The sequence below is a fragment of the Accipiter gentilis genome, chromosome 8, assembly GCF_929443795.1.
Source record: "Accipiter gentilis chromosome 8, bAccGen1.1, whole genome shotgun sequence".
NCBI classification, from domain to species: Eukaryota; Metazoa; Chordata; class Aves; order Accipitriformes; family Accipitridae; genus Astur; species Astur gentilis.
The window spans coordinates 19,208,014-19,224,705 of record NC_064887.1 but is presented as its reverse complement, the minus strand read 5'-3'; the positions used below and the strand labels follow the sequence as shown (position 1 = coordinate 19,224,705).

Below are 16,692 nucleotides of genomic sequence, written 5' to 3'. Positions count from 1 at the left end.
GCATGTATTTTCTTTGCCCCCCAAGTTTTTCCTGTCTTTATGGATTTTTGGTGTACTAATACTTTACATGAAATTGAGGAGAAATTTTGAGCCAGAATAAAGAGTGACTTTGGATAATCATTTTGTGTTTAAATAAAAAACAGGGGGAAAGGTACTCAAGTAAAAATTTTTCAAGTTTCATTACTGAAAAACTTGATGGCAGGTAGGATGCACTGTCTTTGGGCTGTTCATGGCCTGCCAGATATTGTGCTAATTTCTGTGCCTTTGCTTAAGACCAAACGTGCTCTCCAAATATTTTATCTTTGCTTACTTGGTGAAACTTCTTGTTTTGTTGTTGGTGCTGACTGAAGGCTGTTCTGACTGACTTCTGTTCATAAGTCTCGGAAGTGTGGGGGTTTTTTGTCTTCTGCCACAATATCTAGGTGTGTAGTCAACCCTCAGAATTCTGCAAGGACCGCTGCCATGCACCTTACCCATCAGACTTTTTCACTGAATTTGGTATACAGAAAATGTGGTTACACAGACCACTTATGAGCAGCTGAGCCATCATGACCTGTGGCCCGCAGTTCTAGGACCACTGCTCTGTTATGTTTATAGCCCTCGTTGGAGATTCAGCTGTGGCTTGAGCTATCTCCAGCACCAGCCTGGTCCAGCCAACTTGTCTGAGGTACCTTGATGAACTTAGAAAAACATTTGCGAGCATTTAACTTTATGGCTTTCAAATAGGGGAGCGTGGACACTGTTTCCGTGTCCAAGGGGATGCTGACCTTGAGTTCAGGAGAGAGCAAGGACTTAATAAGCATTCCTCAGCACTGGGGCCAGCCCTGTGTTCTTCCTCTCCTTTAGGCACAGAACCTTGAACAATTTCGGGCACAGGGTCCTTCCTAGTTAAAAACAAACCTGATGATAAAATTCACAAGTCTGAAGAGAAAACCTGTAGCAGGGCATATTCCAGAATTTATTTTCCTTGCTGATCCTACAACAGAGGCTGAGCAGAGTTGATTAACTGAGTGGAGAGGGACTGGGGAAGAGTGCAGTAGTTTTTGCAGCTTTTTCCTTTCTTTTCTTTTGTATAATTTTTTTTATTTTTACATTTTTCATGATGAGACTGAAAATTTAAGTGTTTTGAGGAGGAAAATTTTATTTTGCTTAAGCACTGGACACGGATCAGTTTTCAAGGTTTGTGCAGTGAGACACTTAGTGATAGTGAACTCATTCTTAAAGGGTCAGTTACAGGAATTCAGCCTTCACTTGAACTTGTAATCTTGTTATTTTTAATTAGGAAAGGGCTGGTACTCCAGTTATGGAGTCATCTTCCCCCAAGATGGTTTCCTTCCCTTTAACTTTTGCTGCTTTTGAGGTCCACTGCATTTGATGGGACTGAGGCAAGCAGTTGCCAGCTGCCGCAGCTGGAGGCCTGTGTAACAGAGTGACATGACATTTCTTCGCTTTATGAAGGGGCCTGTCTGCTCAGGAGCATTTTCAAACCATTTGCAGCTGAGGAGGTGGGAAAGGCAGCCCCAGCGCATCGCGGTCTGGCTGGCAGCATGCGAATCGCATGTTTCAAAGCTGCCACTCTTGTTCCAACTCTGCAGCCAGCGGCATGTTTATCAGATCTTCCTGACATTTGGCACTGAGCAGATGTTCCCTTTTTTAGTATAAAGTGATGTTCTTGATGTGCTAGCTGAGATTAGGGAGGGGAAAGCTTATAAAGTTTCACGCTTGAGTGAAGCACCTATACGTCAGCACAGAAGGGCTTCTGACAGGCAAAACCAGGCAGGGGAAAAAAAACAACAACCACCAAAACCCCAAAACAAAAAGCCCTCTCCATCTGCTTTTCAGTAAATGCCTGGTGTTGCAAGCAGGGTCCACATGCTTCAGTACTGGCCAAAGATTAGAGGTGGTGACTGCTAGCCTGTTCTTCAGATGGATTAGACACGAATGGCAAGTCTCCCATGTGCCCCCAGGGGTAGCGGCGAAGTTAAAGCTGAAGATGACTGCACGCAAGTTGCTGTTGAGCTGAAAGCTGCACCGACTGGTACTCTGCATCTCTATCAAAAAGAAAGTATCTTTGAAAGGAAATCAACTCTCTCTCCAGATGTGCATACGTCCATATGCACCAACATCCAGAATTCATTATTTCCTCTCTGAAGACCAAAAAATGGCCTGCCAATAATCTCATTGACAGATAAAAGCAAGACATCTTATTGAAAGAAGAGCCCTTTGTATGTAGGTGTAGTGAATGACAAGCGCTGGTGAAGCTGAGCGGACTGCATAGGAACTGTTTAATGGAATAATAAGAGTTGACTAGAAAAGAAAACAAATTACAGGGAAGTTTAGGAGAGTTGTGGAAAGGAGTGCATAGAGAAAAGGCACAGACAGAGCCCCAGTGTGTCTATGTATGTGAAGAAAAGGAAGCAATCTGGGCCCAAATAAAAGAAATTAAATAAAAAGGAAAACTTTGGCTGTGCTTTTATTTTGGAGCTTGGATGACCTATCAAAAATGATGCTAATGTTATGAATTAAAGGGAAATCTGTTAATGGTTTGTAGAAGTCTGTAATACTGTAATCGTTTAGAAATGTTTGTTGAGTGTCTAATAGTTTCAGTAACAGCAATTATAAAATTTTCTAAGTTGGAAGAGTAGCTATCAACTCTGTGGTTAGAATGCACCCTGAATCAGTTAACAGGAGACACCTTTAATCTCTCCTGATCTCCTTGAGGTTGCTCTCATTAGCCATCAGATAAGACTTTGGATATAAACTCTTTTCACTGCATGGTAGTGTCCCTTGGACAGCCAATATAGCACCACGTATTTTTGGGCAAAAGATTGCTGTGTATGTAGCTCCAAATGGAAGTCAGTGGGGATCAAACATGTGACAACTACTTGTGTTTCTGAAAAACTGCCATAGGATTTTTTTTATTTTTAAATCATTCTGAACTAAACTTTAAGAAAGAAAAAACAAAACAAACCCCACAGATGCTAAACAAGCAACAACAAAATCCACCTAAAACAAAAATCCTACCACTGCCCCCAGTCTAGTGAATATGTTCTATAATCTTACTGTGTATTTTGGTACCTTTATGTATACTTATTGATGCTGCCTGAGATGGATGCCAACACTTCCTGTGTTGGTTTGAAAATCATTAGAACTTTTATCAGCACTTTCGAGAGTACCCATGGGTATACAAAGAACTGAAGTATATATTTGCAATTTAAATAGGTAACATTTTGCTGAGAGAGACTCAGAAGACTTGTTTTCTTAGATGAGCATAGACTGCTGAGGTCTGATCTATGTTTACACGTGTGCTTTTGTGCATGCTCTTTGATGATGCATGAATTCCTGTGTGGCTGATCGTGAAAGTAAGTATGGTTCTCTTTCTTCGCCTCCTGAAACTGATTTTATGAAGTCTGGAATTTCCTTCTCTGTCATCTTTAATTTACTCATTTTCAGGAATACAGTAACAGCAGTAGTGTGGGTAGGATGGTTTGAGGAGTTTCAATACCGATTTATTAAAAATACAATGGTTTTGAAACCTGTTTTAGTTATTCTTGCTCTAAGCAAGCATTTAATTTTTATAGGCTTTTTTTCCCCCTTTTGGCCCCAATACAGAGCTCTCATGTAAACCAAGCAGAATGCTTCCTGTCGTTGTCTGAAAAGTGCACTTCCATTCATTGTTTCTGTGCAACTTCCTATCCTTTCTATGGTAAAGAGGGATAAATCTGAGACAATTTATGGGCTATCTCTGGGGAAAAGAGACTTTCACAACAAGAAGTTTGAATGCTGTTTGGAATAATGAACAAGGAATGTTAGAAATAGTTTGTGTTTGTTCATTTCTTCCTCTTTGTACAATGACAGTGCTGAAGACTACTTCATCCATTAATAGCAATGAAAACTGAATGCTACATTTGGTTCTTCAATTAAGGATGTTAAGGCACAATGATTACTTGCATTTTAGGTACTGCTTGTTATCTGAAATAATTCTGTATCCTTTACAGTCTTGATACAAACTTGTGATGAAAGTCAGGCATTTCTGAAATACAGCTGTGTCTTGGAGGGGAAAGCCCTGTCTGAGTAGTGCTGGCCACTATTTAAAAAAGGATAGATGCTCCATGGGACCTGAGATTTATGCAAGACGATCACCTACATTTGAATTTTAGACCAGTTGCTGGAAACTTGTCGGTTTTCTACTACTTGAGGATGACAATGGGAAAAACTCAGCAAACCTTTCTGAAACATTGGTGGACTACTTTGTTTTCAGTTCTTTGGCATGGAAAACAGAAGTTGTGCTTTCTGGGTTTATTTAAATGGAAGTCAACACATTCATGCTGTTCTGTTTATACAGATTGAAAAGATGCTTTTATGTTAGTGGAGTGTTTTCCAAATACTTGCTTGGGAGAAGGGATAGGGGGAGAGAGAGCGCATGTATGGATGACTGTGCTTGTTTAGGCATGGAAAAATACTAGAGTTGAGTTCCTGTAAGCAGCGTTTTGCTGCAAACCTCAAGAGAAGGTAGGGCTCTGACAGTACTTCTGGTCAAAAAGAAGTACAGCAGAGGTTACATAAAGACTTCTTTGTATTCCAGGTACAGATGTTTGTTTTCTAAGATTATGCCTCATGTATAGCAATGTCTTAAATTGTGCTCAGCGAATGTTAAACCAAACAGGTTTTTCATTCATTGCCTTTTCTGTTGAATTAGCTTAATAGGTATATAAACAAGACAGCTGAGGTTTCTTTTGTTAAACAAGATACTGACTGATTGACATTGCCTAGCTTTGCCTTGCTCAGGTATTGAAATGAGTTTTGCTATATAGTGAATGAATTTGACTTTGTCATTTACATTTTTTCATAAAATGGATAGTTTAGGTATAATTCATCATTTCTAAGTATCAGTACGTTGCCACAAAAGTTGAGTTTTATTTGATGGTTAGCTTTTCCAGTTGAACTTGCATCAATTTTACGTCCTGGTAAGGACAAAACATTAATAGAAACTTATTTTTAAGAAAGTGGAAGAAAGAGTTTCTGCTTTCAAGAAGTAATTTGAATTTTTTCCTGCATGCAAAAATATGTGAGAACTGTGTAGGCAACACTTGGAAGTTAGATCATCTCTGCTAAACAGATGAGATGAACCTCATGCTTTTACCAGTGGCTAGGAGCAGTGGGAATGGATATTTTGCAACACATCCTCCAGAGAGGCATAAAAGATTATTTTGCTTAGAAGGAGAAACCAGCATCAGGAGTTTGTACCAAACATAACAGCAACCCCAAAACGGTATGGGGCATGTCATCTGTAGGTCTGAATGACTCCCAGTGGGCAGGCAGAAGATGCTAGATAGACTTTACTATGCATAACAGAAATGTCTAGAAAGACTGCAGAAAATAGAGGATCAAAATGCATGGCAGATAAAATGTAATCTAATATATTGAAACATCTTGAATAGTTTGGCCCATACGTGCAATAAGTCTGGGCAGAGTTGATGGTAGTGGAATGGGGATTAATTGGGGGTTGATAGTTGAGGGTTGAGAACGCAAAGAGCAAGGGTCTGACTGCACATAGCATTAACAGCAGAAACCAGTGTAAAGGTGAAGTATGTAGGTTAATGAATAGTTTCAGAGGACAGGTTTTGGTTTGGTTTTTTTTCTCCTTGGAGAAAGGGGGAAGGAGCAGGGATGGTGTAAAGAAGTGGAGTTGCTGAAGATTAGCAGGCCTTGAGCACTGGAATGGGGAACCTCTGCTGTGTTTTTGCATAGGCACATGTTTCTAGTTAGTACAGCTTGTAAGTTTTAACTCCTCCTACAACCAAATCTCGCCATCTGTACTGAATATTTATTGAGGATCTATTTTTCTTCTCAGTTTAAGTTTTATAGCTTACTCATTTCAAATAGATACATGTGGAGTCTGAGATTCTAGGTGTTTTGTTTGTTTGGTTTGGTTTTTCAAAATGGGCAAAATCAGTCCATGCTCGTGAATCTTTTCCCCTGTAATTTTAAACCTCTCCCCTTTGCCCCTATGGTAATTCAGTCAAAAGTGGTTCCACCATGAAAACGACTCTTTTCTTGCTTACAAGAAGCCTGGGCTAGATGGTGGTGGTAAAAGAACTCCCTGAAAACTGAGGATATGAAGGGAAATTTACCCAGCCCTGCATACAACAGCTATGCTGTGTTTGTGTTTTCAGTCCAACGCTTCTGTCTCCTTTTTTTTGTATGCACACCACCTCCTGCTCCCCCGGCCCTTGATTTTCTGTGCATATCATTTTCTCATGGACTTTTTTGCTCCTTCTGTCCATTTCTGCTGAAGCCCTAAAATGCATTCAAGGGCTTTCATGAACTTTTAGTTAATTTCAGTCCTGTTCTGGTTACAGTTCCCAAGGGTGCTGCTTTTCCTTCTGCTCAAGTGGAACCTACTCTAGATTCATTGATACCGGGCAGTGGTTATGGTGCAGTGATTGAGCAAAATCTCATCAGAGTTATTAAACAAATGTAGAAAATGTGAGAATTTAAGAAGTTTTAAAATACTTTTCTTGGGGAATTCCTAGTTTATGTAAATAGTCTTATTGACGGGTATATCTGCTGTGTTTCAACGCAGTCCATAGTTGCATGAGGAGAGGCTTGTAAGACCTAATATGTAGTAGCAACAGTAAAATAAGTATGTAAGTAAGTGTTGGGACATACTATAAAAATGCCAAACTTTTTTCTGATATTGGGTAAACACATAAAAGTGACAAAGAGGAGAGAATGTCCAAACTAGAATGGAATTTATTTAATACTGTAAGCTTATTTCTTTTTTCTCATTCCCCAGGCCTCTAAAATATCAAAGTTTTATTGCAATATTGAGCATGTCCTATTGTAACTACTAGTTTTTTGAAACTTATATTACTAGGTACACGGTGTAAATAAAAACTAACTTCAAAAACCCACCCCGCACTTTAAAATTTATTTCTTAAAGTATCCAGCAGTTGCTTTTTTGTGTCGGAACAAATCTACAACCCTTGTTACTCCCATGCATTTCTGACTATGTACTAAGGCAGAAAAGTGATGCTGAAATACACCAAAATTTTGTGTGTCATTGCATTTCCTCCTCCTCCTTACCAAAATCATGGTAGATGAGCAGCAGTAACATTCTGTGTTACATAGCCTGTGTTTCGTCAGAGTTGGAACTGCTGCCATGAGCTGTATAGAACAAGAAAACCGTAACAGTCTCCTCCCCTCCCCAGCCAAACAGTCTGGAAGACACAAAAACAAATATATACAAATAGAAAAATGCTTTGGACAGTAATCTTCTACTTCAGTCTTCCTATTGGCCAGTGTGAAGGTCCGATGTACAAATATTCCTTTCAATATCTTGCTTCTCTCCCCTGCATCTTTATGGTGGTCACGCTTATTCAGAGAGGAAAATTGCATAATCCAGGAAGAGTCTTGGATGGTCCAACTCCTTGTTAGTGATCATGGTGGAAATGCTTCTCCTTTTCCATGAGGAGAAACGCTGCAGTTTCCTCTATGCCACTGCCTCTCGTCACAAAGCAGCTGTGGTATTTCCTACCATCTCTTCCTGTCTTTTCCATCTCAGGACTTAAGGCTGGTTGCCAGAATTGACTGATTCTGAGCAGGGATGTCTTACTCAAGTGCTTGCTGAGGAGTGTGAAGCTGTGTTTTTTCATGGTCATCTGTAGTAAAAGCTGCTTTTTTATTAATGGTGGACATTGTCCATAATCCTCTTCACCATTTGAATCACCAGGACTTTGGCTTCCCAGGTGGTCTTCAGTGAAGGGGTGTGCAGGAAGGAATTTAGTAGTTGTTGTTACAGAGCCACCTATACTAAATAAGTAGTAATGACTTATATTTTGTCACTGAGTGACAGGCATCACTTCTCTCTGTAGATTCTTACTTGCCTCAATCCTTGAGTATAATTTTTTTGGTATAAATGCTTCCCCCAGTGAGTAACCCTTTATGAGAAGAAGGTTGTGTAGGTGGTAACAATTAGTGCGCGTGGAACAGTGGCCCTTTGCCTATGCATTTGTATCTTTAGAAATGAGTGGTGAAGGTTATAGAAAGAAGTTATTCCTAAGTCTGCTCAAGTGCTCCGCAGTGAATCTTAAGCTTTTCAGTTCAAGAGAAAATGGCTTCCCCTCCTCTTGTTTTTACAGAACCCTGTTGTCATTCAGAAGTAGGTTTAAGGATCCTGTCTCTTTTCTTCCTTCTTGTTCCAGTCATCATTGTCACTAGCTGATGTAAAAAAATGTCCTTAAACTAACCTTCTCCAAAAGAAATTTTGTGAAAGTCTGTCATTTGGGCATACTCTAAATATCTGCTTGGATAGTTAGCCTCCTCTAAGACTTGATTTTCAGTGTATAAATTGATGAATTCTAGCAGGGTCTGCAGTAATTTATATTACTTTGTACATGACAGCACAGAGATCCCTGGTGTTCCTCGAGTCTGGATTTTGAATTTTTTGTCTTTATATATAATGACTAGATTTGTGTTATTCCCTCATTCAAAAATCAATTAGAATAATTCTGTCCTTCTCTAAGGAGTGTTATATCCCGTTGGTGTGGTTTGTATCCTCTGGCGTGGTGCATGGGAACCATGCTCATGTGCTGCGGAGCCCCCAGCACAGTCTCACGCAATTTGCAGGAGCTGGTCGCACTTTTCAGCTGACAACACTGTAGAAATCTCCACAGAGATACAACAGAAAGTATATTAGCCTTTACTATTTGAATAAAATTCATCACAGTTATGAGTTGGTCTTGGGTTGTTGTATTATCCCCTTTAGTGTCTTACTCCCATTTCTGCTACTTTCTTACAGCAGAACACATGTTACTCATTAGTAGCATGGATGATATGGGAAACAAGAATGTTGAAATTGTATTGAATATGTTCCAGATGTTAGTATCAAACAAGGTTGGGTCTGCATTAAGATTTCCTTTAAAATATTCTTATTAATTGGAAGTGGAAAATAATTAAATACTAGAAATTCTCTAGAATTTTAAATTGACTAAACATTTGCCATCGTAAAACACATATGTAATAAGCTGTTCTTATAAAACTGCCTAACCTGCTTTCCATCTTCAAAAGGCTTTGCAGGCATTAAGCAACTAAAATTTGATTGTGGTAAGAGCCAGGATTTGCTAACAAGGTTAAATGGATACGTGCTCCAAAGTTAAACAAAAGCCCAAGGATGGCTGTGTGTGCACACTTATATTCTCAGCAGAGAAGGGACTAAAGGCTTGTAGCTGCACTAGGATTTAGAAACTGGAAGATACTTTTGACTCTTCAAGTGCCAGTTTGATGGGGATGAGATGCAAGAGAGGATCTGTATGTGTTTGGAGCTGATGAGGCAATATTGATGTGTTAATTGGATGAACTGGCCCTTAAGCAGTGATGATAGTGAATTTTGGCAGGATGTCGGTGTCACTGATGTAGGTGAGGTCGGCAGGAACGGGGTGTGGGCCTGGAGCGGGAAGCTGGCAGAGACTGATCCTGGTGTTTGTGCAGGGCAGAGCGGCAGAACAGTGAAGCCCAGGCAGGGTGAAGCTGCGGTCTCATATTGGCTTTCAAATACAAGCAGGCGGTGCGGAGGTGATTAACAATCAGATTAGTAGTGTCATAGAAAGGGCTTTCTGTTTGTTTTTTTTTCAGAAGTATGATTCTTGTAGGATTTAAACTACCTTGGGGAAGTAACTAGCTTTCCAGTCAGAGGAAGGCGGCAGGAAGGAAGGAAGATAAGCAGGAAGGGCCTGTGAGGGAGCCAGGAAGAGCGAGAGCAGCTGATTTGGGAAGAGGAGAGTTCCTGCTGCTCCCACTGGAGTGACAGTGCCTCAGAGTGGCACCTACCTGTCTTTGACTGGGTCAGATCTGCAGGTGCAGTAGGAAGTGCTGGAAAGAAACGCTGTTAATGAATATTGAGCGAATATTAGCTCAGGCAGCACTGAGGTGTGTGCAGTGTAAGAATAGACTAATATACAGCATAAATGGAGAGAAGGTGGCAGAAAGAACTGTCTTGTGCCATGTATAGGCTGAGCATCAGTGGACTTTGTGATCTAGAAGTAAGTTTTCCTTTTGCTTGGCACTACCTCCAGGCATGCAAGCATATACTGGGCATGGCACTATACCCAGTTTAGTGGTCAGGCAAATACGTGAATTTCAGTGCATGAAGATTGCTGTTGGGTACTGCCAGCACATTCAAGAGAAATAACATTCATGAGAGTCTTGAGTTCCTAGGAAGGGTAGTATGGGCCGGGGACATAGCTACACAGGCAACTATGCGAAACTTGACAAAAATGCAACATCTGGAGTAACCTCTCTGTTATTTACCCCACCATCATTCCTTGTGTGAGGGCAGTCTTAATTTGGTGGAGCCAACCTCCAGTAGATACTCTGATCTTCGGTTCAAATTTCAAGGGCTTTCTCTTGGTCACTCATGAGGCTCGTCTGAAAGCAACTCTACCAAATGCAGTAACTCCTCCAAAACATCGGTTTCTTATGCTGAGCGGCTTAGAGCAACTCTGTGCACCCCTTCCTTCAAAACGGAGCTGGCAAAAGTGGCGTGCCCCAGGCTGGTGGGGTACGAGCCAGCGTGCGTCTGGATGCCACGCAGCTGCACTGGTGTAAGAGTGGGCCTATGCCAGTAAGCCCTGCTTAAGAAGCCCTGCTTAAGACTAGTGCAGCCGCGTGGGCTCACTGCCATCAGAGGGACGGGGTTTCTGCAGGAGACCTGGCCTGCATCCAGCCGGGACGGAGCACAGGCAGAGCGGGCATGCCTCGGTCTGCCCTTCACTGTGCAGATAAGCTCGGCTGCACACAGTTATCCAGGATGCGAACTTCTGCTCCCTCTGGGCGTATTTCCATCTTTGACGTCGAGCTGAACAGAGGGCCTTCAAAGAAGAGCTTTCTTAATGTGCACTTGAGGTGCTGGCAAGGGAGGCAGTTACAGACAGCTTGAATGTACCAGTCGCTACCTTCTTCTTGTGGATGACTCCTTGTGAGGGGAAAATCCAGACATCTTCTCCTCTAACGTAGCAAATTTGTGCAGAATAAAGACCAGATGAAGGCTGGAGGGCAGGACTGGTAGATGTACTGCATGGAAATAGGTGTTCACAAGGGAATCCATCTGCTGAGAGGGAGGTATTAGCTCTTTCCCCTGAACCCAGGCTAAGGAACACACACGTTTTTGTCAGCTACTCCATTTCTGTATTGTTCTGAGTCTTGCACCTTGTTCTTCATGTGTGTGTTGTGATAGAAGCATCTTAACAAATGTCAACTCCATTCTGATCTGCAAGAAACAATTCAGTGAACAAGCACTTCTTGGCTCTCAGTTTGTTCCCCAGCCCAAGAAATGCTTGTGGAGTTTAGAAATGTTTTTTGTGCAGGTTGTGTAATGCGGTCTGCTGCAGGACTTACACATCAGTGGTTGGGCTAATTGATTAGTAGTAGGTTCTCTGATCTGGACTTGTACATCAGGAAAATGAGGCCTCTCTGCTGGCTGTGTTTTTGTTACAAATCCTAAATATTTCTTCAACTGTTACAAAGGGCAACTTTTTCATAGGTTTTTGTTAGGCGTGTTTTTTGAGTATCATTGCTTGGACTGGTTCCATTTTTATGCATATTCTTAAAAAGGAATGACACCCCCCCCCCCCCCCCCCAAATAAACCCTAAATCCTCTAAGCTGGTGGTCAGTACTACTATCAAGCTCCTCATACAGAGAGAAGAAAGTTTGTTTATCCTTTGTACCCCAAGCACAGGCATGTGTAATTTATGCCTTGAGCATTGCTTTTAACAAATATTCCTGTTCAGTGGGAGCTGGCAGGATATGTACTATGCTCTGGTGGGTTTCAGGAACGGCACCTTTGGCAGGACAAGGCACTCATGGCCCGAGGCACTGCGGGAAATCTCCCTGTGCTCAGGGGCTTTGCTTTTTCCAGATAAAGTCTGTTTTAAGATGGACTCTCTGACTCCTAAATGGCCAGCTGCTAACTGTATCTTGAGTGAACTGTCTTTTTAACCAGCAAAGTGTAGGTCAGCGTTAATATAATTAAACATATGTGTACACCAACATCAAATGATCTCTAGTGCTAAAATAGCTGGATGTAGACTTCACAAAACCAGGCAGAGCTCTGCCATTTGATCAGTTGAGGATTTTCTTTCATTTTGAACTTTTTTCAAAAGAAGCATTTTACTTCAATTGCAGATGTACATTATCTAGAAAAATAAAAAATCATAATCATGCCTCTAGCTTATATTCTCTTTTATGCCTTGCAGCCTCTGAACTGAGTGGTTCATGCGGGTCTCATTCTTATCTGAGTGGCTTTGGTGCAAATTAGGGGTTAAGTCAATTAGGTTCTCCTGTGACCTTCTGAATCAAAAACATATTGTATCTGTTACTGTCAGGGGTGGGTTTGAGCCATTTTTGAAAAGCAGGGCTGCTTTTCATAAATATTTGTCTTGCTTTAGTTTCCTGAGATATAGTTTAAATGTAAACTGCTCCGTATGTTTCGGCTTTTTTGCTATCTTGCTATATCACATCACACTGTCTCACGTCCTATATAAGAGTATGGCACTACATCATGCTGTGGTGATTATTTGAAAGGGCGTACACTCTGTTTTGGACTAGATATCTGTTATCAGTGTAGATAATTGCTGTCAGACACAAAATAGACTTAGTAAACAAACATTTCATTTTATCATGTGACAGTTGCCTGCTGTTTTGTACAATCTATTTGAACAACGTTTGCTATAAATCAGCACTGCTTCAAAAGCAACAAATCCAACTCACCCAAATCCTTCCTGATGTAATTACCCTTATACTAGAGATTAACTTTTCATTGTTTTATATACATGATAGCATTTTTCAATGTTTGGAGATAACAGTGTTTGACAGAAACAAATAATTCACATCTAAGACAAACCAATTCCTCCTACCACTGTCACTGCTTTGTTTTTTCTCCTTTGGGTTGTGGTGGGGGTTTTTTTGGCTTTTTTTCCTCTTTTATCCTTGGTTTCCTCCCTGGTAAAGACAAGACTACCTTCAGTTTTGGAATTCATACTTTAAATTTAGACTTTCAGAGAGAAATGGACCAAGGAGTTAGCATATTCAGGAGAACTTAAAAGGGCAATGGAAATAAATGTCTTCATTTGATGGACAATGAACATGAAACCTCTGCTCATATTCCCATGGGTTTTGTGACCAAAAGGATGATCATTATTTGGCAGGTGCAACCTATGTATTGCTTTTTTCTCCAAATGATGTGCATCTGTGTCTTCCTCTGCAGGTCCTGTGCCTAGGAGTGAATGTGTCTTATTGCCTGTTAACAATTCGCACCCAGTCCATGCCTTATTGGAGAGTTTTACAGTCTTATCTGGCTGTGCAAGCCGAGGCACAACAGGCCTGCCTCAAGAGGTGCACGTCCTCAATCTCAGAAATCCCGAGGAGGGTCTTGGCCATCATGAAAGAGAGGTAAAGGGGAAATTACTTTTAATCCAAATCCCTGGTACAAGTGTGTCTGCAAATGGGATCGTTCTACATTAATTTGCTGAGTAAAGTTATTTCTGAATTGTGACCATAAAGACTACAAAGAAGCATGCGCAATTTGCATGGATACTGTCCACTTGTGCTTTGCATGTCATATTAGTAAACCACTTCCATACCCAGCCACTCTCTCTACCACCTTTCACAACCATGAAGAATACTTAAAAAAGGTGGTGGGGTGGGCAAAGGAAATAAGAAACAGATTTAGGTCTACAACAGGCCTTTACAGAATTGGCTGTCTTCAAAAGCAGATCGTTTACCTAAATGTGTTGTAAATTAACATGAATACCTTTGGATCCCTGCCATGACCACTATAAACAAATATTTAAGTTCAGATTCTTTTACCCCTGTAATACATCTTTAATGCTTCATTGAGGGGGGACAGCAAGTGTTGCTGACTATGGTAGTGCTTAAGTACAGTCCAATTACTTATTTATGTATGTTGCACTCGGAGAGACACTGGCAAGAACTTTAGCTGCTCTGAAAGCAACAGCACAAGAAGAAAATTTTTGATGTTAAGTTGTGCAGTACTGTTGTTTATTCTCAAAACACATCAAAACAGAATGCAGAAGTGAAAAGAAAACATTGCATGCCATGACAGCTGAGCTTCATAGTTCGTACAGTATTACACACACAAATCCTTAGTACTGTGTCTTGTGAGAGCAACATGCATGTACACAATTAGCAGAATATGTAATGAGAGAACAAAGATGATGACCTACCAGGCGGAAGCTTAGAAAAAGAGGGTCTAAATCTGTGCTGAAAGAACTTTTAAGTGGAGTCTTTTATGGTGATTTAAATAAAGGCAGATACTCTTGGCCATAATCAAAGTCTTTCCACTGACTTCAATAGCAGCCTTGTTGGGTTTGTGGTATGTTCAGCCCAATGTGTATTGTATGCATCCGTGAGACTTCAGCTGTTGTATGCATTTTCTGTATATAGGCTGTCTGAAATGTCTAGTGTATGATGAAAAAATTATTTACTATTTTTTCAGTAGACATCTCATTGGCTGCCCTTAATCAAAAATGTTAGGTCATCTTCAGTGCAGTTGTCACAAAATGTACAGAGAAATTACACATTTTTAGGGGAGGGGGAGGGCTGGTAATGAGGAACAGAGATTTTTATATTTGTTTTGGTTTGGGTTTTTTGTTTTTTAAAGCCTTTCTTAGTTTGGTAGACACCGAGTTATCAGCCTGATGAGTGCACTGTGAATGCCTGAAAAAAGTGTAGGTACGATCAGTTCGCTGGGCATGAAAACCAAATTGTAGTCGGAATCTCTCTTTTTTTTTTCTTTTTTTTTTTTTTAACATGGTTTCTTATGAAAACTGAGCAGCCTTATATGATTCTGCTATGAATGTGTCAGTGCCTGTCTCGTTATCCAGGAACCTTTAAATCCATTGGCAAGTCATAGACAAATTTGGTACAAGAGGTAGATCTCACAAGGTAATCACAAATTTTGTTGAAAATGGGTAGAAGAGTGCCCTTGCTGTGGGGATGCGGTATAGTGGAAACTTGCAACTGCTTAGTTATTAAAAGGTGCCTGGGGATGGGATGAAGCAGGCTACAGCTGGAGCTTGTACCTCTCAAGAGACCAGAATGAATCAACTGCAAAGCACACATTTGCATAAAAGCAAATTTCTCTCTGGTTCGATGCTCCTAGCACTACTTGCATAACAGTGCAGTTTCTGCAGTTGTGTGCACATACAACGTGAGCTAGAGTCACGCATGCACAAGGTTGCAGGCTGTGCCACTGCTGTCTAATTGTCTTGACAGAACGATAGAAGATTTAAATATTTGGCTTTGAATAAAAATAGTTGCTGTCTAGCAGAAAGAGGCTGCTTGTGCGTCCTCTAATGTGCTTATGGTAAGAAAACAGTTTGCCCCAAGCTGTCTTCTCTGTGTACTTCTGTGGTATACATAAGTGTAGGGCACAGAATATATTTCACAATTTGTAGCCCTTAGCCTCCTTCTTCCATCTCCCAACGAGTTCCAGTCACAGCCCTTTGGAGATGGCTGCTCTAAAAATGCACAGGAAGCTGGAGCAAGGCTTGCTGGCGACAGTGTTGAGCAAAAGAGTGTAAACAACTTGGAAAGATCGGATTTTACTTATAGGATCAGACTCGGAAAACAGAGCAAATGTTATCTTTTCCATTATTGTAAAAAAACAACTCCAAGTGGCCTTTTGTCTTAAAGTAGAATGTACCCATCACCTCAAGTTACATTAGTTTGATTTACCAGCTGAGGTATTTCCTGTTGCCTGCAAATGCTGATAGCAAAGGTAGAGATCTGCTTGTCATGCAGCATTTCCAGTATACTCCAGAATAAAACCAGTATTTTTGTTTGACAGTACATTAGTTGGATTCAGCAGCATCGAAAGCATGTTTTGAATTAAGTCACGCATTCATTTGGAGGTTGGCTGAAGTTCTCATAACACAGAATGCAAGATCTGAAAATCTTTAAGTGAAGGCTTGTTTTGGGGGAGGAGGTCAGGTTTTGTTTTGTTTTCAACCTGCCCTGTGCTAGATGCTGCTAAATTACACATTCCTTACTTGCTGGGAGGAGTGTAAACTTCCCCCAGCAAATTCCTTGGAGGGCTCATGCATTAAACATACTCGTGCAGTTATCCTGGTTCTCATAAATATGCAACATACATGTATGCATTAGTTTAACTCACTTTGACACTTGTGTAGAATATACAGACAACAAGTGTTCACAAATTTAAACATAGCAGGGGGAGGGCACGGCAGGGGCATGTGTTCCTCCTGTAACACATGCAGGCTTTTGTAAAGATTAGTAAAGTTTGGGTGCTTTTTCTTCCCTGTAAACTGGAAAAGAAAAAAAAAAAGGTGGCTGGAAATGTATGGGATTATGTATTCTGAACAAACTTTGCAAAACTAAGTCAGTAACAGCGCTTTCCTGTTCAGGCTGAAATCTGGTAAATATAAAGTCATATTGTGAAATGCTGTAGTCATATCTGTGATTTTCAAGGAATTTGTATTTACTTTGTTAATCCCTGTTGGGGTGACATCTCGTGTTGAGACTGTGAAGACACTTTCTTCAAGTAAGAACAAAAGTTCCAATCTTTTTCAAGTATTTCTTAGAAATGTCTTTTATCACAATTCATATTGGCCATGCTTTATCATAGGAAATAGAATACGGGTGCATGTAAT

The 16,692-nt window shown here is 40.6% G+C and overlaps 1 protein-coding gene across 2 annotated transcripts in view; it reads left to right on the top strand.

Moving 5' to 3' along the window:
* The window catches only part of TGFBR3 (transforming growth factor beta receptor 3), a 123,495-nt gene that overhangs the window by 38,135 nt on the left and 68,668 nt on the right, over positions 1-16,692 (top strand). For both annotated transcript variants that reach the window (XM_049808328.1, XM_049808327.1), the window contains exon 3: positions 13,266-13,450. In XM_049808328.1, the coding sequence (XP_049664285.1) occupies positions 13,266-13,450 (185 nt within the window). The remainder of the gene's footprint in view (positions 1-13,265; positions 13,451-16,692) is intronic.